The 22,872-nt window shown below is 45.0% G+C and overlaps 1 protein-coding gene across 1 annotated transcript in view; it reads left to right on the top strand.

Annotated features, from left to right (window-relative positions):
* The window catches only part of MRPS28 (mitochondrial ribosomal protein S28), an 83,247-nt gene extending 62,517 nt beyond the window's left edge, over positions 1–20,730 (top strand). Inside the window, exon 3 of the mRNA XM_066578613.1 lies at positions 20,565–20,730. Coding sequence (XP_066434710.1) covers positions 20,565–20,694 — 130 coding nt within the window. The 3' untranslated portion in view covers positions 20,695–20,730. The remainder of the gene's footprint in view (positions 1–20,564) is intronic.
* Positions 20,731–22,872: the final 2,142 nt, after the last annotated feature.

Genomic DNA, 22,872 nt, shown 5'->3' with positions numbered 1-22,872 from the left:
ATTTCCTCGTGTTCCTTACATGAATGGCGCTCGGCCTCAGCCGCACTTATCTCTTTTGCCACTCGGCTTTTTCCTAAGTGACCTGCTGCTTTTGTTTGATTTCCATGCGTGGTCTGATCAGTAGCGACGATGTGCCGGCCGGCAGGACTACTCCGATGTGCACTTAACAGCATCTTGCATCCAGCTGCCGTCTCTTGTGCAAGTACAAGATAATCTGCTGAAATGAGATCTAAGCGGGTGAAGCTGGCCGTGGCACATTCTGGCCTCTTCACGGCATCGGGACAGCTTGCTTGCTTGGCATTTTGTGCCTGCGATGGAACATAGCTTCCCTTGGCTTTTCTGCTGATGAGATTAGTTTAGGAGGAAAAAGAGGAACCTGCTTATATCACATCATCGAGGGAGACATTGGGTCACACTTCATTACCCTGCGGCCGCTCTTCTGGTATATAGCGGTAATAATCTTTTATATAGTACCAGCATATTTCAGAGCACTTTTACAAATTAGAGGGTTATTTTATGTTCAGTCGTCTTATTGGAGATTTGTTTTTGACAAAAACAAACAGGTAATTTGGGTCTCGCAGGACGGCGGATAACAAGGAGCATCTGAAAGTATTCAGAAACCCTACATGCCGGAGCAAGACCACTGTGTGACGTGAAAACTAAGCCCATCTTATCACATGGTTTGTCTTAAGAGGATGTAGGCAACAAGTGATTGGACCATGTCGTTGCAGGCCTATCACTACAGAGAAAGAAAAAAGAAAATGTGTTGGTCACTACTAGAGATGATCGAGCACGCTCGGATAAGCCAGTTACTCGAACCAGCATCGCTCTTCTCGAGTAACTGCATTCTCGTCCGAGCAGGCTCGGGGACCGGCGAGGGGAGAGTGATAGAGATCTCTCCCCTCCGCCGCCCCCTGAGCCTGCTTGGACGAGAATGCAGTTACTCAAGCGAGCATCGCTCTTCTCGAGTAACTGCCTTATCCGAGCGTGCTCGATCATCTCTAGTCACTACTCCTTGAAAGAAAATACTCGGAATGTCCAATGAAAGAATTCACAAATCCATGGTGGCTGCTAGAAAACAACTAGAGGGGAGGGAGACATTTTTTGGGGAGGCTTGAAATATAAGCCCTCCCACGAAAATAAGTCCTAGCTGAACTACATGAAAAAAACAGCAATACTCACCTAGATGGCAGCGTCTGAGTGCCTCGATTTTTTGACCTCACTGAATGGCTGTTACTGGTTTATCGAGCATCGGCTGCGATAGGCTGAGCAATGGCTCTCGTGATCCAATCACAGCACTCGCTTGCTAGACAGGGGGTATTCTAAGCCCTGTAACCAGAAAGATAGTTCTGCGTCAACGCTGAGGACACGGCAGCCTGCCGCAGCGCCGGAGACCACAGCGAGGGACTCTGACACCGCGGGCCAGGTGAGTATAAGTTTCCCAAAAAAGACACTGTGCCTCTTGGGGTAAAAATGAATATAAGACAGTGTCTTATTTTCAGGTGAAACACGGTAGTTCAGATGTAGACAAGTAAATTTAGTAGGAAAAATAAAGAAGGGAAGAATAAGCATTTGCCTAAGGAGTGGGCACAGGGCTATAACAGGAGTACGAGGGGGACGATGAGTAGAACCACTCCATAGTTGGTCCGTCAAAAGTTTTGTCACTACGCGTAATATCCCCACAAGCTTCCCACTTTCCAAGAAATCAAGATTTATGCAAACAGGGTCTCAAACTCCATAGAGGACATCAATTCCACCCATGACTGCCATAGTGTTCTAGATTTATCCGATTGCCTATTGCATTCAGCACAAAGTTCTTCCATGCGGCACAGTTGTGCCATTTCCTGCTGCCATTCACTCATGGATGGCACATGATTGGCGCGCCACTGCCGTGGAATCACCTCTCTTGCAGCAGCCAGACCGAGTCTAAGCAATCCCCTTTTCTTAGACCCAATCGATCCCGGAAAAATAGAAATTAGTGCTATTTGCGGGTTATTTTGAATTGTCTCCGAACACATCATGTTGTATATCAAGAACACTTTATCTCAAACGGGCTTTACCCGAATACACTGCATAATAGTGCCTCTTTCGGTTCCACAGTGCCTACAGCGGTCCAAAATCAAGGGTAATATGTAGTGCAAGCAGAATGGTCACCTGTACCACTTTGGTACCACGCAATAGACAACTTGTGAGTAAACACGCATGCCTTCTGCTAATCGCTGGGGGGTATTGACTTCCCCCAAGTCAGCCTCCCAAGCCAGCTCAAAACGAGGGTCGATATCACAGAAATCTGTTGGCAGCAGACTGTATATCTGGGATATCATGTGTGCCGGGGAGATTGCAAGGAGAATAACTTCTCAAATAGTGTTATCGCTCTCCCAAAGGAGCCCCCAACCTCGAGTGGAGAGGAAGGAGCTGGTAGTACTCCAACCAGGAGAGATCTTATTCCCCGGATCTTTCCCTCAGATCCTGGAAGTTTGGTAACAAGGCTCCCTTAAGAATTTGGAGAACCCAATGTCATCATGTGCCTCCCAACCCAAGAATCTATCTCTAACCTGGCCAGGTGGGAACGCTGGGTTGTGAAAAAGGTGTGTGTGGGCTATCTGCCCTAAAGTGTTGTCTACGAATCATCGTGTCCCATAGTCCAAGTGTCCTTTCCAGTAGGAAGTTAAGAGAGATCGATTGGGCTCTGTCACAGGCTCTAATCCGTGGGATATGATTTATGGGGATTTGAGTAATCTTCTTGCCCTAGAGCCACCCATTGTTTACTAGCAGGATGATAATGCCAGTCTATAAAGTGCATTGGGACTGCTGCTGTGTGGTATTGCCTAAAGTTTGGTAAACCCACTCCTCCCCTTGCATTGGGAAGCGATAGATATCCAATTCCCAGTTGCGACCTTCGTCTGCCCCAGACAAATTTGATCGTGGCTGATCCTAACCTATTGAATGATTGTACCATATGAGATGATGTGGATCACGTGAAAAAGGTATAGGAGCCCAGGGAGTACATCCATTTTAAGGGCGTTGATCCACCCGAACAAAGAGAAGTCTCGGTTGGCTTAGGAAGACAAGTCCTACGTTCCAGAAGGGCTAGATAGTCCAATGGGAACAGTTTAGCATGGTTGGCTGGGATATACACGCCTAGATATTTTATAGTTTCCTCTTGACATTTAAATGGGAATTGCTCTCCTATATATTTTTCTTCTGCTAGTGGTAATGAAATATTTAGGGCCTCTGATTTGGAGTAGTTGATTTTGAAACTGGATAAGTAGCCAAACTTCTCAAATTACCGCAGCAAAGATGGTAGAGTGATGCATGGTTGTGTTATATAGAGCAAAAGGTCGTCCGTGTAGAACGCAACTTTGTACTGAGCGTCTCCTATTCGCATTCCCCTAATAGTGCAGCCAGATGTTCCATTATAGCACATATAGCAATGGGGATAGGGGGACCGCCTTGTCTAGTGCCATTTTTATTTTATGGCTGCCTGTCCACGGGTGATGGTCCTAGCGTGATCCGCGGCCATAAATCACCCGTGGATCACGCTATGAAAAGCTTTCTATAGGCTAACTATGGAAAACGCAGCCCGACATCCTCAAGGGGAGAATCGTAGCCATTTTCTGCTCGCGGGATTCAAATTGTGGCATGCTATGATTTCCCGCGATGACCTGTAGTGCTCCCCCCTCCTCCCCCACAGCGGAATATCGCTAGCAATATTCCGTCACAGCCGTGGACGGGCAGCCTTATTGGGAGGGACAGTCTGCCATTCACCCTGACCTTAGCCATGGGATAAGTATAAAGGGCAAGGACCCTGGCCAGGAACTTGGGACCCAGCCCAATCTGCTTCCGGGTCTCAGTGAGGAATCCCCAATGTATGCTGTCAAAAGCCTTTTTGGCATCAACAGATAGCAGGCACATGGGGTCTGTTTTGCTCCTGGCCTTTACGGTTACCAGTATCATTTTAATAATATTGCCTCTGGCCTCCCTACCTCTGATGAAGCCCACTTGGTCGCTATGAATGATAGAGGGCAGGTGGGGAAATAACCTATTGGACAAAATGTTCTCAAAAATTTTTATATCAAGGTTCATTAATATCAGCCTATAATTGGTGGAGACTGTGGGGTCTTTGCTGGTTTTGGTATGACACTAATATGTGCTTCAAGAGATTGGCGTGGAAAGAGGGATTCAGAGGATATCTCGAAAAAGACCTCCGCCAGGAAAGGAGTGAGTTGTTCTCTCATGGGCTTGTAAAAGGCAGGCCTAAAGCCGTCAGGTCCTGGACTCTTTCCTGCTGGCATATTCTTAATTTCTTCCTCTATCTCGCTTGTGGTGATATCTGACACTCTAGTGTTTTCATAATGGTGGTGTCTATAGGTGGCAAAGTTGTCACTGTTATGTGTCGTGACATGTGATCCCGTAGGGAATCAGGGCCATATCAAACCATATAGTAGGAAATAGTAGTTCTGGAAGGTTTCTAGAATTTCCATGGAATTGTGGGTATCGATACCAGCCACGGTTTTGATGCGAGGGGTCTACCGGGTTTATTGGAATATTCGTAGTAAAAGCGTTTACCCTGATCTCTGAAGCGCAGATATTTTTGATCTAATTTGGCTTTAAGCTCAGTTCTGGACTTTACTAGTTCGGCATATGTAGATTTAGATGTTTATTTTGATAACCTCCAGTATTGAGTCTTGTGCCACACACTGGCATTTTTCTTTCTTATTCTTTCTTATGCATCAAACTATTCTTCCTATCTTTTTACTACTTCTCCTCTTAGATTGTCTGATTGCCGGACACTAACTTGCTGTTTTCTATTATACTAATGTCCCATACAGAACAATGGGGGTAGGCCTTCAGATTGGGCAGCGTTCTTATTAGATCATGTGATGCTGTTTGGCCATCATTTGAAGGAACAAACAATTTAACTATCAGTGATGGAAAAATTCAACAGGACTAATCGCCTTTTTGGCAGCCATCGATATACAGTTCCCCTCTTTTGGCGGGCGGCCCTTTGCTGTTGCCCTTTTTTGGCAGGCGGCCCTTTGCTGTTGCTCTTTTTTGGCAGGCGGCCCTTTGCTGTTGCCCTTTTTTAGCGGGCGGTCCTTTGCCGTTGCCCTTTTTTGGCGGGCGGTCCTTTGCCGTTGCCCTTTTTTGGCGGGCGGTCCTTTGCCGTTGCCCTTTTTTGGCGGGCGGTCCTTTGCCGTTGCCCTTTTTTGGCGGGCGGTCCTTTGCCGTTGCCCTTTTTTGGCGGGCGGTCCTTTGCCGTTGCCCTTTTTTGGCGGGCGGTCCTTTGCCGTTGCCCTTTTTTGGCGGGCGGTCCTTTGCCGTTGCCCTTTTTTGGCGGGCGGTCCTTTGCCGTTGCCCTTTTTTGGCGGGCGGTCCTTTGCCGTTGCCCTTTTTTGGCGGGCGGTCCTTTGTCGTTGCCCTTTTTTGGCGGGCGGTCCTTTGCCGTTGCCCTTTTTTGGCGGGCGGTCCTTTGCCGTTGCCCTTTTTTGGCGGGCGGTCCTTTGCCGTTGCCCTTTTTTGGCGGGCGGTCCTTTGCCGTTGCCCTTTTTTGGCGGGCGGTCCTTTGCCGTTGCCCTTTTTTGGCGGGCGGTCCTTTGCCGTTGCCCTTTTTTGGCGGGCGGTCCTTTGCCGTTGCCCTTTTTTGGCGGGCGGTCCTTTGCCGTTGCCCTTTTTTGGCGGGCGGTCCTTTGCCGTTGCCCTTTTTTGGCGGGCGGTCCTTTGCCGTTGCCCTTTTTTTGGCGGGCGGTCCTTTGCCGTTGCCCTTTTTTTGGCGGGCGGCCCTTTGCCCTTTGTCAGAATCTTATGAAACTTTCTGATTGTAATCTTGGTATAAGTGAGTGATTACAATATCTGAGCAAAAGGATAATTCATTGTGGAAAACTGGACACTTGAAGGGAGGCTCTAGTACCCTGTTGTACTGCCTCTAGCTTGGATACAAGATGTGATACAGGCGGGCATGGAGGCTCTAGTACCCTGTTGTACCACCTCTAGCTTGGATACAAGATGTGATACAGGCGGGCATGGAGGCTCTAGTACCCTGTTGTACTGCCTCTAGCTTGGATACAAGATGTGATACAGGCAGGCATGGAAGCTCTTGTACCCTGTTGTACCACCTCTAGCTTGGATACAAGATGTGATACGGGTGGGCATGGAGGTTCTAGTACCCTGTTGTACCACCTCTAGCTTGGATACAAGATGTGATGCAGGTGGGCATGGAGGCTCTAATACCCTGTTGTACCATCTCTAGCTTGGATACAAGATGTGATACAGGCAGGCATGGAGGCTCTAGTACCCTGTTGTACCACCTCTAGCTTGGATACAAGATATGATATGGGGAGCATGGAGGCTCTAATACCCTGTTGTACCACCTCTAGCTTGGATACAAGATGTGATACAGGTGGGCATGGAGGCTCTAATACCCTGTTATACCACCTCTAGCTTGGATACAAGATGTGATACAGGTGGGCATGGAAGCTCTTGTATCCTGTTTATACCGCCTCTAGCCTGGATGCAAGATGTGATAGAGGTGGGCTTGGAGGTTCCATATGGTATCCTGCGGCTTGTTGGTCCACATTTTGCTGTAACTGAGCCTCTAGATCAGGGGTTTTAAACTATTTTTTTACCGAGGGCCACATCAGCCTCCTGGTTGGCTTCAAAGGTTTACCATTTTTAGTATTCCTCATGAGCAGAGACACCAGAGCTCGGCAATAGGAGAAACATAGGGTTCTGTTGGGTTTGCTGAATATATGGGTCTAGCAATTGTCCTTACATATGGGTTCACATAGGTTGTTGCCACCTTAGGGCACACTTTATGATGTGCTATAGCTTAAGAGATTTTCACTTCTCTAAATAGACAAAAAAGTTTCATCATGAAGCAGATCGGATCAAAGGCAACTGAAGAAAGCATTTTACTCCGTGATCCCACTTATGACCTAACTATCCTAAGCCTGTTTGGCACATAATAAACTTCTTTTCTTAGCATTGCTTGCAATACTTTGATGTGGACCAGGAAGCTTGAATGGGAATGTGGAGAAATGGTTTGTCTCCTCTCCAAGATTGTTTCTTCCTAATTTAGCGTCAAATGCAGCTGATACTACTATCCTCGTTATTCTGTATCCGCTTCCTCGTTATGAGAACTCCAGCTTAATAGACATGCTGTAAAATATTGCACATCATTAGTTTGGAGCCTCCTTTAGTAGTTTCATCAAACTTGACAGTGAGAATAGTGTAGCGGGTGACGCTATTCTTGTCGGCAAATCGAGCACCAAAATGAGTCCATCCAGGACCCTTATGAGTCTTAACAGTCAAATTATGTGACATTTCACTTCTCCAGACATATGCGTACATTAAGGATGCTCAAGCTCTACCTCTTCCCCCATGTCCCCGCTGCAGTTGTGTATGGTGCTGCATTACACTAACCACTCGCCTAGAATGTTGCTTCCCCAAGAGTAACAGAGAAAGATCCAGAATTACCAACTTCAAAAAAAACAAAAACTTTTTTGTTTTGGTCTAATAAACCCCCTAAATATGATTAGATGCTGTCTGCAGGTTGAACCTGCTGTCCATCTTGGGGTGCAGGTATTGACCATCTCTTTGCATTCACCTTGTCCGCCTAACGTGGCTTTCTGTGTTCTACCTTGTGGGATGGGCACTGAATAAAGCCATATTTCAGTTGACGGGGCAAAAATCTAACATTTGGTGTTTGTCTGTACGATCTCCTAAGATACAGATATAGGCGCAGGTTTACTTATCCCTTTAAGAACGAGGATGTTTTGGTCCTAAGGACCAGACACTTTTTTCAGGAATTTCATCAATGAGGTTTAGAGGTGAGCGAGCGTACTCGGATAAGCACTACTCGCTCGAGTAATAGTTTTATTAGAGGTAAAAAGGTTAAAATTATTTAGAATGGTTTAGTTTTAAAATGAGTATATTTACGCTAAATAAAGAAGCGGGTTTCTCATGTAAAGGAAGGAGAGGGCTTTAGTTTCCTCTGAGTAAGTCCAGGGTATCAGGGTACGTTGGTGTAATGATGGATGACAGGGATGAGACTAATTATTAAAGGGAGGTTCCACAATATGGTGATTGGCTGTATTGGAGGGGTTAGTCATGGTTGTTCATCAGTGTTCAAATGCCATTGTCTATTCCTTGGGCAGGCCCCTATAGGAGTGTGTATATGTAGTTGGCAGGGTTCAGGGAGTTTCACATATCAATATATTATACATATATTTTATATTATATATTTTTTTTATTATTTATGTATACTTTTATTTGCGTTCTATTAGTGTCATTTTTTTTTTACAATTCATAGACTCTTTTATGTATGCGCTTTTTTTTTTTTTAATGTTGTTAGTCAAGTCTTTTTATTTTTTTTCCCTTTCCCTCACTCTACCCACCATTGTCATTCTTAGTCTGTATTCCAGCCAAACCGATGAAGGATTCTTGACCCCAAAATGCATATTTTATTGCTGCTTGTTTCATTTTAATACTGGTTGCCAGTCACCATAGTTTGTCGGACTTAAAGTTGCGCCAGTTTACCAGTTCTTGCTCTATAACTCCACTGTATTCACGCCCACCTAGGGCAGTGGTGTCTGATGGGTAACTCTGTACATATCCTATATCTCTCGGGCCATACTTACCATACAGGTGTTGTTCCTCCCTCACATTCTGCAGCTGTTGATACTTTCAGCTTTCTTGTGTAAATAGTTTTTTAGAAAAACCTAGATCTTCGCACTTGAATGCATCTCATGTTTACACCAGAATCCCAATACCTCTTAAAGAAAAAACTTTTTTTTTTAACCTCCCAATAAAATATTTAGTGCTCATATTGAAAGTCATTTTTATCCAAAGCAAATTGTGACTAAATCTGGTAAAATGTGTTTTTAGAGCCTTTTATGAATGTACATTGGTCTACCATGTCAAGCCCCAAACAAAATAGACAAGATCCCCAGAATTAGGACGATCACAATAGTCGGCTGGACAAATTTAGAATTTGTAATAAACCTTTTTGGGATTTTGTTTTTTGTACATAACCAATTGGCGCCTTCAGCGATAATATATGCAAATGAAGAAGACGTGTGACATTAATGAGCCGATCAGGCAAGTGCAGGTGGTTCTTGAGTGGCTCGCGGTTCTCTACGACATACGGGACGCAACCGTCTATACAGACCATATCTTCCGAATATATCTTCTCACAGTAAGACATGTTTTGTTTGTGTTTTTGTCTTTCGATTACCCATGAAAGTCCATCTTTGTCCTCAAACTGTAGCCTGTTGTCGTTGTCAGGTGTCCGTCTGTTTTGATAGTATGTATGTCGCCAAGCTAAGTTTCCTATGCGCCACTTTCCCTCCGTTTTAATTTTCTGTGAGAAAACTTCAGTAACAATCCCCTTCCACCCTCGAGAGGACTGTGGATTGCTTGCACTGTCAATATATCTCAAGAATCCTTTGTGGGATACAATAAACCTCCCTGTTCTTTTCTCAGGAGAGGCGGTAGAATTTCAGCCACTATTTCAAATGTAGATAATACCTTGTTTGGAGAAGTTTGAAAAAAAAAAAGGGGTAGAGAGGAAAAAAAAGTGGTTTAAGTTGGAGTGAATTATCACCTAGGCTGGCTGGCTGCGTGCGTGTGTTTGTGCCAGGAACACGATACTGTGGGAAAGTCTGGAGCCACCTTGGGAGATGGTGAGAAAGGGAGTCATGCTCAGACATACAATGGGTTATGCTCTTTGGATTGCTTTTTAATGGGTTACCTTGGCTATTTTAGCCTAGTAGATCATGAGCATTGTAGGTGCTGTAAGATGCCTGTTCTGGCAACAGCTCGGTCCCCCGAGGAGCAGCGTCTCAAGTGTTACATTCCCGTCTAAACAATGGCAAGTAAGAAAATGGGCCAGTGTTATGACTTTAAATGGTGGGGGTTATGGACAATGGAAATATTGGGCGTTTGGAGGGATAATAAATTAAAAATGTCTATAAATAGAGACCTTACCGGGTACTAAATTACTTTCTCTTTTATATACTCCTATATAGCTTTAATTTTGTAAAAGCAATTTTGTAACCGGACAGCCCCTTTTAACCCTTCCCAATCCACTGTCTGACCTCTGAAGACATTATGATTTAAGGCTGTACAGCTCTGATGTTGGTAGACATCCATCAGGGTTCTCTTACTGTATATTACCAGCCTCTCTGCTGTCGGAGCCTATCCAATGTGTCACCTCATGCAGTACTGGCTTTAGCCAGCATATAGCGCCGTTGTATAACAACAGAAAAAGAGTAAGCCCCCTAGGAAAACCAGGATACAAATTGGACTGGAAAGGGTTAAGTCTTGACTGACTATTTAAAGACTTTTTTACACAGGCCAATGATCAACCAAATGAACATCATTGCACGCTACCCAGCGGTTGGCTGATCGTTCCTTTATGTGTAAATGATAGTTTGCCTGCAGCACATTTCTTCTGCTCATGGTAATAGTGACAAGTGGCCGCATGACCGATTGTAAGTCAGGGAGCGGCCATTTGTGCGGTTGACGGTGTGCAAAGCAGGTTTTAGGATACGATGCAGTAGACGGTTCAAAAATAAAAAAAAGTTGTATATTTTTGTAACCAACACCTTTAACCCTTTCCAATCCACTGTCTGACCTCTGAAGAGATTATGATTTAAGGCTGTACAGCTCCGATGTTGGAAGACATCCGTGGGGGTTCTCTTACTGTATATTGCCAACCTTTCTGCTGTCGGAGCCTATCCAACGTGTCACCTTATGTAGTACTGGCTTTAACCACCATATAGCGCCGTTGTATAATGGCAGAAAAAGAGTAAGCCCCCTAGGAAAACCAGGATACAAATTGGACTGGAAAGGGTTAAAAGAATGTTAGGAGAACAGATCAACTTTCATGGGAACAAGTAGCTAAGTCTTAAAAATATCCCTATGTACATGATAAGAAAATAACTACTTCATATGTGATAACCATAACACTGGTTACATAGAGCATGCATGAGGCAACTTGCACTTTATCACAGGGTCTTAATCCACACAATCCATTGATACGTAATATCCTTCCGCGGTTTGTGGACTTTTAAACCAGTTTGCATGAACTCTACTCATACTGCTCAGAAATGTCCAGGCTCGATTTTGGTTACTGTCCCAATAATAGTCCATTGAGCACGAACAGTTCAAGCCTCCATTAAATCAGTATTGTCCGAATGGGTAATATCCGAATCTTCGCTACCCTGACAGTAGACCCGCTGACTAACTAACAAGTCCTTACTGATGTGCACACCAATAGGCTATTTATGAGCTAGGCCTCACTTACATTGCATGGAAGTACTAGCTACTTTGAAGTCGGGAGGATTCCTTTGCCACGATTCTTGGGAAAACTAGGGGTTGTCCAGATGCCCTCCTGTAGTTGTCACCTTGGCGCTGGCTGCCTCTCTCCAGCAGATTTTTGCACACTGGATGACCGCTACCCCACAGATAGCGGCCCCTCTGCAGCCATTCCTCCACAGCTCTCTGAACCTCAGTGGTCATTGGTGTCCTACAGAGCTGCTCCTCTCATCAGTCTTTGCGCTGTCGGTGGCCGGCTATCATGTGTAGCTCTCACAGCAGCAAATAGTCGAATGATGGAATATTTAGAACCTCATTTGTAGAGATGAGCGAGTATACTCGCTAAGGCACATTACTCGAGCGAGTAGTGCCTTAGCCGAGTATCTCCCCACTCATCTCTAAAGATTCAGGGGTCGACAGGTGAGTTGCGGGGGGGGGCGAGAGATCTCCCCTCTGTTCCTCCCCGCTCTCCCCCGCCGTCCCCCGAATCTTTAGAGACGAGCGGCGGGATACTCGGCTAAGGCACTACTCGCTCATCTCCAATCATTTGGTCAGTGTGAAATTGCTAAAAAAAAAGTAGTAATTGAGCACATGAAAGAACTAGCATGGTGGCTCAGATGTTAGCACTGCTGCCCTGCAGTGTTAGAGTTGTAGGTTCAAATCTGACCAAGGGTGATAGCTTTATGGAGTTTTTCAAAGTTTATGTTGCCCTTGATGAGATTGGAACCTAGGATTCTAGCATTGCAAGGCAGCAGGGCTAACCACTGAGCCACATTCATTGAAAAACCTCCTTCTCCAGAAAGTCGGTTGTGTGTGACTCCCTCAATCCATGTTTTCCTCTTCCACTAGAGGTTAAAGGATACCCGTCACCTGCCTAAAGCACCTTAAACTAAACTATGCTACGGTTAGACCAGGTGACTGAGCCGGTTGCTGTATTTAAAGGTTTTTTAATTTTTTTATAATCGCCTCCTTCCTGGTGCCCGTTGCTGAAAATAGGACTCTTTTCAAGGTCATGTGCGCTCGCTCTCCTTTACAAGTCTGTGGAGAGCGCATGCAGAGGACTTTAAAATTAAAGAATCAGATTTTCGTCCAGTGTGCAGAATTCGGCGGCTGTGGAACCAGGATGCGGGTGAGTATAAAAGAAAAGCGTCCGGTTCCCCGTCACCTTGCCTATCGTCACCATCAGTTACGTTTATGGCGCTTTAGACTGGCAACAGACTCCCTTCTGGTGAGCGTCGAGCCGCTGGTCAGTTGGTGCCGGACCAGCGGCTCGGAGCTTACTAGAGGGTGTGGGACACGCTCACAGCACAAGCATTGCGAGGCAAGAGGAGCGCTGTGCCTGCTGAAATCGGCCGTGGAGACGCCCCTGATTTCGAATCAAAATCCGCACCAAATGCTGCAGTTTTTTCCTGCTGCAGAAAATTCACACTGAATCTGCCAATTGCGAATGCATTCTTGGAGTATGTCCACACAGCAGATTTTGGCACGGTTTCCATTTAATTACATGGGTTATTTCTATTTTAATTATTGGAACATTATGGTTTTTTATTTATTTATTTATTTTTTTTTTTTTTAAGGAGGCCTAATTCAGATTTTCGCCCTCAGTGAAAAATCAGGTGTAGTAGTGTTGTAGTAGTAGTGGTGTAATGGTGTAATACGGGTAGTAGTGGTGGTCTAGTAATCTTTAGATTTAGGGCACACGGTAGGCCTCCCCTAAAAAGATGTGTTTTTACAGTACACCGAAAGCATTTGGAATTAACCCATAAAAATCAATGGGTTCTTTGCAATGTTGATCCATCCCGCATTTAGACAGAACTTGCATGTGAAACTCGCCATATTGGAGCAGTAGTAGTTGCCTTTTTGTAGCACTACTAATCGATTTTAACTATCGAGCTCCAGTCCAGAAGGATGCATTGACTTCAATGAAATCTTGTGAACCGCGGCTGCCCTGGTGTTTATTGATTGTTAAGCACGGTGGAGCTGTTAGCAAATACAATCTCCTACTTTTCAGCCTCCACCTTTCTGTAGAGGACAGGCTGAGTGGCGTTGAGGATTAGAGTCTTGGTGCCAGGCTATAATGATGGGTTTATATATGATTACCGTGCCTACGGCAACCTATCATTTGTGCTTTCCTCTGAAGCTCTGCAGCCGGGTCTTTGTAAGCCAGATCCACATTTCCGCTTCCCGCTACCTTTCTCTATTGATCTCCCGTCCACAAGCGTGTTAGCTGCAGGGAGCGTCTGTCACACAGAGCGCTGTTTATGCTCCCCGCTACCTGACAGACCTGTCAGATGCCCTTCAAGCTGACGGGTTTTCAGATATCTGTAGATGCAGGTGCGACAGGGCTGTTTAAGAATTTCTTTAATAAATTGGATTAGACCTGATTAAAGTATCTGGGAGATTGTGTTCATAATTACAAGGAGCAGCAGTCGGAGCTTGTGACACCGGGATCGCAACGTAATTGCCTACTCCTTTCATGGAAGATAAGCTCCCCTGCAGGCACAGCGAGACAACGCAACAACTTTCACCGCAGTGTTAATTATTTAGCTGGCGTCACAGCCGCGGAAAAATAAAATTCCCCATTTGATGGAGAAGAGGAGAAGGTTCGAAACCGTTTTCATATCTGTTCTCCGGAAATTATTGGCTGGGAGGGAATGTTCTGCACTTATGGAAGAGATTTTCAGTAGGCGCTATACGGATTTACTTTACGCTGCGTGAAAAACGCTATTTTTGGTTCCCCCCCCCCCCTTTTTTTTGTTCTGTCCCCGATGCCCAGCCATAAATATGGCTGAATTGTTGATCGTCACAAAAATATTAGTTCAGACTTCATTATATGGTACCAAGACAGACGACTATTCTACATGATGCATATTTTACAGGATTTCGACTCAAAATGTAAAATTTTACCAAAATTGACTTTTGGCGCCTAGCCACAGGATAGCTGAAAAGTCTGGGAGTCTCATCACCAAGAAGTCCACCGCTCCAGAGGATGGGGGTCCCGTGTGTCCTTCATACTACTCCTCCTCACAGCAGGGGGGTGCAGTGGACTCGCAAAGAGGAGGAGATTGAACAGAGCGGCGGTCAAGCATTCTGGGGTTCCTCCGGTCAGACTGTATGGCGGCTCTAGTAAATTGAGTCTTGTACCAGTTTTTTAGGTTTGGCCTGTGAAACCAGTTTCCACAGATATCCGAACACCTGCACATCACTCCGACAAGATCTTTTTCACGCTTCCATCCATTAGAACCAAAAGGTTCATTATTTCATTATTTCCGCTCAGAGATTACAGATGAAAACACCGGTAATTTGATACGAGACTCGTCAGTGTCTACTAATACAGATACTCATTTTGATGATATCTTCTTGCACTGTTGTCCAAACACATCATCCGCCGTGGATTATTGTCGAGGGCTTTCAAGCTAAGAATACTTTTGAGATGCGTGCCTGCGTAATACCTACATGGAACATGCTGTGCACAATGTCCTGCAGCCATAACTAGAAAGAACAACTATTAAAAGGGTATTCCCACCTTATGAAGTCATGCCGAGCACTAGAACATGCCATCGCTTTATTAACAGCGGGGGTCGGGACTTTGGGAGTAATGAGAGTGAAGGGGGCGCTATGCTAGTTCAGGGCTGTGTCCCTCTTTAAATGTACCTTTGCGTAGGACAACTGTTGGGTGTAGAAGTGTGTTCAGACAGGAGTGATAGTCGTTCAGTGAATCGAGGCGGAGCGGGTCGGAGACGAAGCGACTACTAAGCGAGTTCTCGCTCAGTGACCTGTTGGTGGCTGTGTGTACACGGGACAACTATCTCTGAAAATCGCTGTTTCAAACAGTTGTTCGGGTGATAATGGCCCCTTGTAGAGGTGCCTTAAGGGTGGCCATACCCATTAGATATACACATCAGATTGGCCATACCAACTGATCATCTCATTTGTATTGGGGGCTCATGACTATTTCCCAACAGCTTTCCCCCTGTGGAGATAAGTATCGGGCACTTGGATTTCAAATGTCAGATCCTTTTGGTTTCGGGGAGGTAAGCTGTGGCAGCAGCTTGCAGCCCTTTAAAAGAACCAGGTGGCTGAGAGTGCTGCTCATGTAACATTTTCTAGCACTTTGTTGTAGTTCGAAAACTGTCAGCTAAGAATAAGTCTACCTTGGCAGTTTTCTAGATGCGCTGTTGATTACTTTAGGGGAGAGACTGGTACACTGCTCATATGGTGCGTTCGTATTAGCCCCATAAAAACCAATGACTTAAAAGGGTTGTCTCGCGGCAAACATCAAAATTTTACATTAGCCCATTCCCCCTGTCACCCCCCTGGCATAAAATAGCATTTTAAAGCGGTTGCTACTCACCGATGTGATGAAAGATGAACTTATAAAATTCTTCTCCCAAGATGGCCGCCGGTCCTTTCCCAGGGATGCACTGCGGTTTTCTCCCATGGTGCACCGCGGGTCTTCTCCCATGGTGCACCATGGGCTCTGTGCGTTCCATTGCCGATTCCAGCCTCCTGATTGGCTGGAATCGGCACATGTGACGGGGCGGAGCTACGCGATGATGCGTAGAAGGGGCGGAGCCAGAACGCCGCTCGTGCCCGGACCGACCAGAAGGAGAAGACCCTTCTGCGCAAGCGCGTCTAAAAAAGCAAGAAGACCCCGAAATTAGACGGAGCCATGGCGACGGGGACGCCAGCAACGGAGCAGGTAAGTGAATAACTTCTGTATGGCTCATATTTAATGCACAATGTATAATACAAAGTGCATTAATATGGCCATACAGAAGTGTATACCCCCACTTGCTGCCGCGAGACAACCCCTTTAAACATGTATCCTTGATCGCTGAGGAGCTGAACACACTTTATACATGCCAAATGCCAACTGTGTTAACACCAGCCTGCAGTGAGCTCTATTGATTATTGGGACCTCAGCCGTTTAACCACTTAGATGCTGAGGTCAGTGGCCTCCATGCCTGACAAGTATAGTGGAAGCCTGTTAGACTCTAACAAGTTCAATACACTGAAATACAGAAGTGTTGCAGTGTATTGTATGAGTAATCAAGCAATCACATTTTCAATTCCTCTAGAGGAACTAATTAATTAAAATAAAGGTTTAATAACAATTCTAAAGCTATATCTAAAAAAATCAAAAGTTCAAAAAGGCCGAGGGGTTTAAAAAAGAAAAAAAAAACACAAATGGGCAGTCCTTAAAGGAGTTGACTCCCAAAATAAACTTCTACGGTATCCACAGGATAGGGGATAACTATCTTGATCGGTGGGGATCTGACCACTGGCAACCCCAGCAGTTACAAGAACAAGGGTCTGAAAATGAATGGAGTGGTGGTTATGCTTGCTCGCCATTCATTTCAATGGGACCACCAAAGATGCTTGAGTTCAAGCACTCCGTTCATTTCAATGGGAGTGATAGAGAGACTAGAGCAGCGGCGTACATGTGTGACCACCTCTCCATTCATTCGAGGACCTTCAAGACCCCCATTATTGTCACTGGTTGAGTCCCTGTGGGCAGACCGCCAAATGATCAGATACTGTCGTTATACCCTATCCAGCCCTGTAAGGGGTTAATCTGATAAATCCGTTCTACTGCAGCAATGTAAGTTCCTAATAACTTGTTCTATATATCTCTATGTCAAGAGGGGCAAAGAGATGAAAAGTTTGTTTTCAAAGCAAAACGGGCACTTTCTGTAAGATTAACTTTTATAAGTGCCCTAAGACTCCGGAGTGTCGAGTAATCCCTTAATGTACCCTCTACTGCATGTTATTCCTTCTTTGTGGATCAAAAAGGCAGCGCACTAAGCAGCACTTTGATCAGATCCTGATAAAATGTACATTCTGATGGGAGATGTGAGCATAATTGCCGGTCATGTTCCTCAATTGCGCAAAGCAGAAAAACAGCCGTTTTGATCAGTGAATTTTTAAGGAAAATATTTCACAGTTGAGGACGGAGATGAAAGGCCGGAATTTGCCAGAAGAAGAAATGTCCCCTCTGAAAGTACATAAAACTTCCCAGTCATGCTAGACCAAAGTTTTGGGACTTGCTTTAACCACCCTAATGTGACTTCTCACTGGCGTTGGTCACATTGCGTAAGTGTTTGGTAAAAACGTACATGCCAGTCAGTAAGTGGGCGCCCATTATAAGCTTTCCTCTGTGAGCATGACTATAGAAGAAATTCAGGTGGTGATCATCTAGGTTTAGACATGCATCAAGAAAGAACTACTTTCATTCCAGCAGCCTGAACCCAGAAAGCACCTTCTAATAGTCCTTATTACATCTACCCCCCTTTACCTTCCTTGGAAGGTGGGCATCCTCCATTCAAGAACCTCCTCTCGCGGCCAGGATGGAGAGCCGTTCTAAAGTGCATTTGTTGGTCTGGAGGTTCTGTTCTGCATTACACCGACAATCCATTGATTTCAGTAGGACCTGTGTAATGAATATTTTCCCCCTATGGTGGCGCTACAGGGAAGTTGTATGCTTTTATATGGCTTCCCCACAAATTGCAGCTGATCGTTGGGAATCCCAGCAGAAGGAGATATTTCGTAATCAGTTTATTGTATTGGGACCATTGTCTAAGGGCCTTTTTCCACGGAATGATTATTGTTCAGATGCTCGCAGGATTGGGCAAATCTGAATGATGATGGGTCAATGTAAACGCAAGTGATTGAACAATCAGCCCATGTAAACAGGCAGACTTTCATCTGTGAACAACTGCCTGTTTTCTGTGAATGGTGGTGGGCGGTCGTTGGGATCTCCAGCCAGCTCGGCCTCCATTCGCTGTGTGTGAAAGCATAGGAGCAATAATCGTTGGGACAGCTGGAGTGTTACGTCCCTGAACTCCTGGCATCATGGTACTCCCCATTGTCCTCGCTTTTGATGCATTTTTTTATATGTTTTTAGCAACTATGTAAATCAAATTGAGTGTTATAATTACATCATTGGGCAACAATTATACTCCTCACCCGCTCCTGACATTTCCGAAGTATTGTTAGGATGGAAGTATTCATCAGATCTTTACCAATGGTTTCCAAATCTCTGGCCTTGATTTGAAAAATTGTCCTGTGTCAAATTTGGGAACCTCTAGGTTCACTGGTTACCAGGAAGTAGTGTTAGTGCAGTAATGCCAGTGATTGGAAAAACCAATATAGAAATGTATACAAATGGCCCAAAGCTCCTTGAATAATTCCTTTATACAGAATTAAAGAAGTCATCCTTTAAATTTTTTTTTTTTTTAAAGAACACCGAATGGTGGAAAAATAGAACTTTAAAGAATCTCACCGTAACCCATTACCCAACTGCTCACATTTCGACTGTTCACAGTCTCCCTCTGTCCTTTATGTCATGCTACAGTGATAATGTCACCGACAACCGGGAGTACTGCAATCAGTCGCTGGTTTACTTCACCCAGTGATTAGCTGCAGAGAGCAGTGGTGGACTGGGCACCGTCAGAATGGGCGCGGTAGGGGATTGGGTAAGCTTAGAACAAATTTGATATTTTGCCACCACTTTGAATATTTTTTTGCCTTTACAGGCTGGGTTCACACAGGGTGGATTTGCCACGGAAATTCCGTCCGAAATTTCGCTGCGGCAAATCCACATGCGGCCGCTAATCCTGGGATTAGCCAGCCATGTGGACAAGATTTGGGAAAAATCTCATCCACACGGGACAGCCAATCCGTAGCTGCAAAGCCGGCAGAAGCCGGTGCTGCAGCGCGGATTCCGTGGCCTCAGCATGTCAATTTTTTAATTTTTCCGTTGTGGCCGTGCTCTCCCCTATGGGAGTGCCAACCGCAATGGAAAAGCGTGGCGCCAAGCCGCTTCAAAACCCGCAGCTAAGTGCCGCGGATTTTAAAGCAGCGCTTTCCCAGCGGAAAACTGCGATATTTCCTCCGGGAATACGTCCTATGTGACCCCAGCCTTATAAGCCCTTTACCTGTTACTTCTGAACAAAGACTAAGTATATCACATAGCTTTTAAAGTGACTTTTTGTGAGGCCTCCTATTTGGGAGCAGCACATAGAGGGGGAGATACTAAGCTCAGGGATATATAGAGGTCTTTGATTTGATTCTGTCTTTTCATGTACCAAGCTCTTTAAATGCTACCAGGACTCCTAGACGAAGTCTGAGAGCCCTATTAATCCCGCCCACGTGCAGTGATTGACAGCTTGTCCTGTGTGTGGGTGAGGGAGCAGGACGCGCAGGCCTTCTATTAGACCTAAAGATGGCCAGATTTGTCATGTACTTGGCCTTCGAATTGTGTTCGCCTCCCATAGCACTCTAATTTGGTCTCCATATCCCTGCATATCTTTTAGAAGGCAATGTTGGGGGCGGTCCAGACTACAAAGTCAGACTGCTAACGGGGATATGGGGGCTACAGGAGGCTAACTAATATATGTTACACTGTTAGGTTCATTAAATGTTAGTCTCTCCCTCTGTGCTTTACATTTACTGTGGATATATATTTTTTTAATTTGTGGCTGGTGATTATTTTCATGTTGTCGTCTTGTGTATTGTTTTGATGTCCAATTAAAAGTGTTAATTAAAAGATTTAAGTTGTCCCCACTGACCCCATAAAGCACACAGTACAAAATTAATGACTAACAAATGGACCTGATAGAGCTTAGTCTGCGGTGGGAAATCCTCTCCCTCCACAATAAAGATGGTGCAAGAGGGCGATCAACAAGTATAATTAGGTTCAAGCCACTGAATTGTGCAGAAAAACGAGACGCTTGTTACAACGGAGTCCAAATATAAGAACAAATGTACATAATGAAAGGCTGCCCGAGGCGAAGTTCAGCGGATAATAAATAACTATTATTCACCTTAACGGCTCCGGCCGCTCCGTGCGCGAGAGCTGAGAACAGTCAACACAACTACTGCGCTCCACACAATGACATCTTTGTGCTCAGTAACACTTCACCTAAGATTCCAGGGGCAGCGATTGATATCGGAACCTCGCAGTCTAGCGCAAGTTCGGGATAAAATCCATGTTGCGCCGCGCTTACATTGAGTGTTATTGACAAGGTTTTGATATTTTATTGCGGTGGCCAAGAGGAGGAGTGTAAAATGTTTACTTTACTCCAGTTTTAATTATCACCCCCCCCTCCTATCCAACGATCTGAGGAGGGTGCAATTAAATAGGGGAAAGATGAATTAATTGTATTAATTGCACCTTCACTTTATAAAAGTTGTCATGGCGATGGAACACTTCTTACATTTTCTTTTCTTCTCTTTTCCAGAAAATACCAGAAAGGGACCAGAGTGCGTCTGAAGCTGAACGATCTGGAGATGACATCGAGGTTCTTAGGAGGAGTTACAGATACGACCTTACTGGAGGCAGATGCTGTACTACTAGGAGTGCTCTCATAGTTACCCTTGTCCAATAAATATGTATTATATATAGTATGGACAGTTTTTCTACTGTTTTATCTACTTGTTGTGTCATGTGTCATGGGAATCTTTCTGGCCACAGACGTTCTTATTATTACATTTAGTTCAGGTTAGTATTTTTTTCCTCGTTTGTCATACAGTATTTTCTTCAGTGTTTGACAATATTGTAGATTGGTTTTCCCCAACTAGTTTCTCGGCCTCCATTTATGGTTCTCTGGTCTCCAAAATATGGCTCCTTAGCCTAGGCGTTTGTTAAGATTTAAAGGGTACTTGCATTTACAGAACTTTTCAGAATAAGCTGCTGTCTGTATACATAAGATGTAAGACTATTTATGGCCATTATATGACTCTTAGTCTACATTTTTTCAGTTCTCCCTGAACCAGTGGGTGGAGACTGCTGCTATGATGTCTTTTATGCACTGCACATGGAGGACACTGGAGAAGTACTGAGCAGTAAAGATGTGATTTCAGTAGCTGTAAATCACTCACCATTAGCTCCAGGAGCTACATCAGTGAGATTCTCTCTCTCCCTCTGCCTTCTCTCTCCATAGACTTATGTAGGCAGCATGAGTCATCACCCTCCTCCACTTCTTGTTATCCATCTTATCTCTGTTACTAGAGACCGCTATACTTGAAACAGTTGAAGAAACGGAGACCCCCAGCATCCAGCAGGAATTTTTTAACCGAAAAATGTCATTATAAATAAAGTGATATGCGCTTCTGCTAGTTACCATATTGGCTATAACTATAGATAAGCGAGTATACTCGCTAAGGCACATTACTCGATCGAGTAGTGCCTTAGCCGAGTACCTGCCCGCTCGTCTCTAAAGATTCGGGGAGAGCGGGGAGGAACGGAGGGGAGAGCTCTCTCTCCCTCTCCCCTCCCCGCCGCAACTCGCCTGTCACCGGCGCCGGTCCCCGAATCTTTAGAGACGAGCGGGGAGATACTCGGCTAAGGCACTACTTGCTCGAGTAATGTGCCTTAGTGAGTATACTCGCTCATCTCTAGCTATAACATTAACACAAGTTTCTATAAAGTGCGGTGACTAAATATTTAAGGGCTATCCATAGGATTGACCATGAATGTTTGTTTAGTGCTAGTATAACCACTGGGGCTCTGTTGATATGCAGAATGAAGGACTTCTCATTGTTTAAATAGGCACAGCAGCTCATCCTTAAAGGGGTTTTATCATAAAAAAAAATAATAATTCTATACTCACCTGTTTCTTCCCCATCAGCCTACTTACCGCATCTTCTCCTCGCTAAGCTTCTGCAGCGGACCTCAGGGTCACCTCACCGCAACAAAAACAAAGGCTTCATAGGGAAACATGGGCTACAAAGCATCGCAAATCGCAGCAATATAAAGAATGACGCAATTTTTTTTTTCTAGCAACATTGCATCAGACAAAACATCGCTAATGTGTAGGAACCCATTGGAAACCACGGGCTTCACATACATGCGATTTGTAGCCCGTGTGAAAGAGGCCTGAGATCAATTTTTTTTTGCGAGGTGTGCTACCAGCCGAAACTGGCATAGGCCATTCATGTGTTACTCCCAGAAAAGCTCTCAATGGCACTGTTGGACAGTGGCTGATAGTTGGCACCATAGCCATCTTATGACAGTTAATGCGCTACTAACCATGCTGATGGCACTTTTGAATCCTTGGCCAAGAGCACCACAGTCCGCATGAACTGGACCTTGTGCCATCACGATAGTAAATTCCATGCTCAAAGGTATTGACCTTGAATGGGTTTTCTGCTTTGGGCAGTCTTTTTTGCTAGAAGGGTCCTCCGAGAATAATGGCTAACTGGGGCGTATGTGGCCGTGCACTACATTGATTTCTTTCAGGCCACTCACACCTGTGTTTTTTGGGTTTTTTTCAGGCAGGAATTGTGTGCATGAGAAAAAACACAGCATGTCCTATTTCGGTGCAGATTACACGCCAATATAGGCTACGGCCCGTCACATATACTCTAGAAACTGGCATACACTACAGCAGTAGGTAACCTTTGCTAGCTCGTACCTGGCATAGATTTCCAGCTGGCGCACGGAGGTCCTTTCAAATGAAACAAATGTATTTCTGAGGCTTGTGGCTCTTAATATATTCGTTGCTCTTAGCCGGGGGCACACTTGACTTAGACTGGCATTTAAAAATA

This window comes from Eleutherodactylus coqui, chromosome 9 (genome assembly GCF_035609145.1).
Source record: "Eleutherodactylus coqui strain aEleCoq1 chromosome 9, aEleCoq1.hap1, whole genome shotgun sequence".
NCBI classification, from domain to species: Eukaryota; Metazoa; Chordata; class Amphibia; order Anura; family Eleutherodactylidae; genus Eleutherodactylus; species Eleutherodactylus coqui.
The sequence above is the reverse complement of the archived record's forward strand: the minus strand, read 5'-3'. Positions and strand labels throughout refer to the sequence as shown.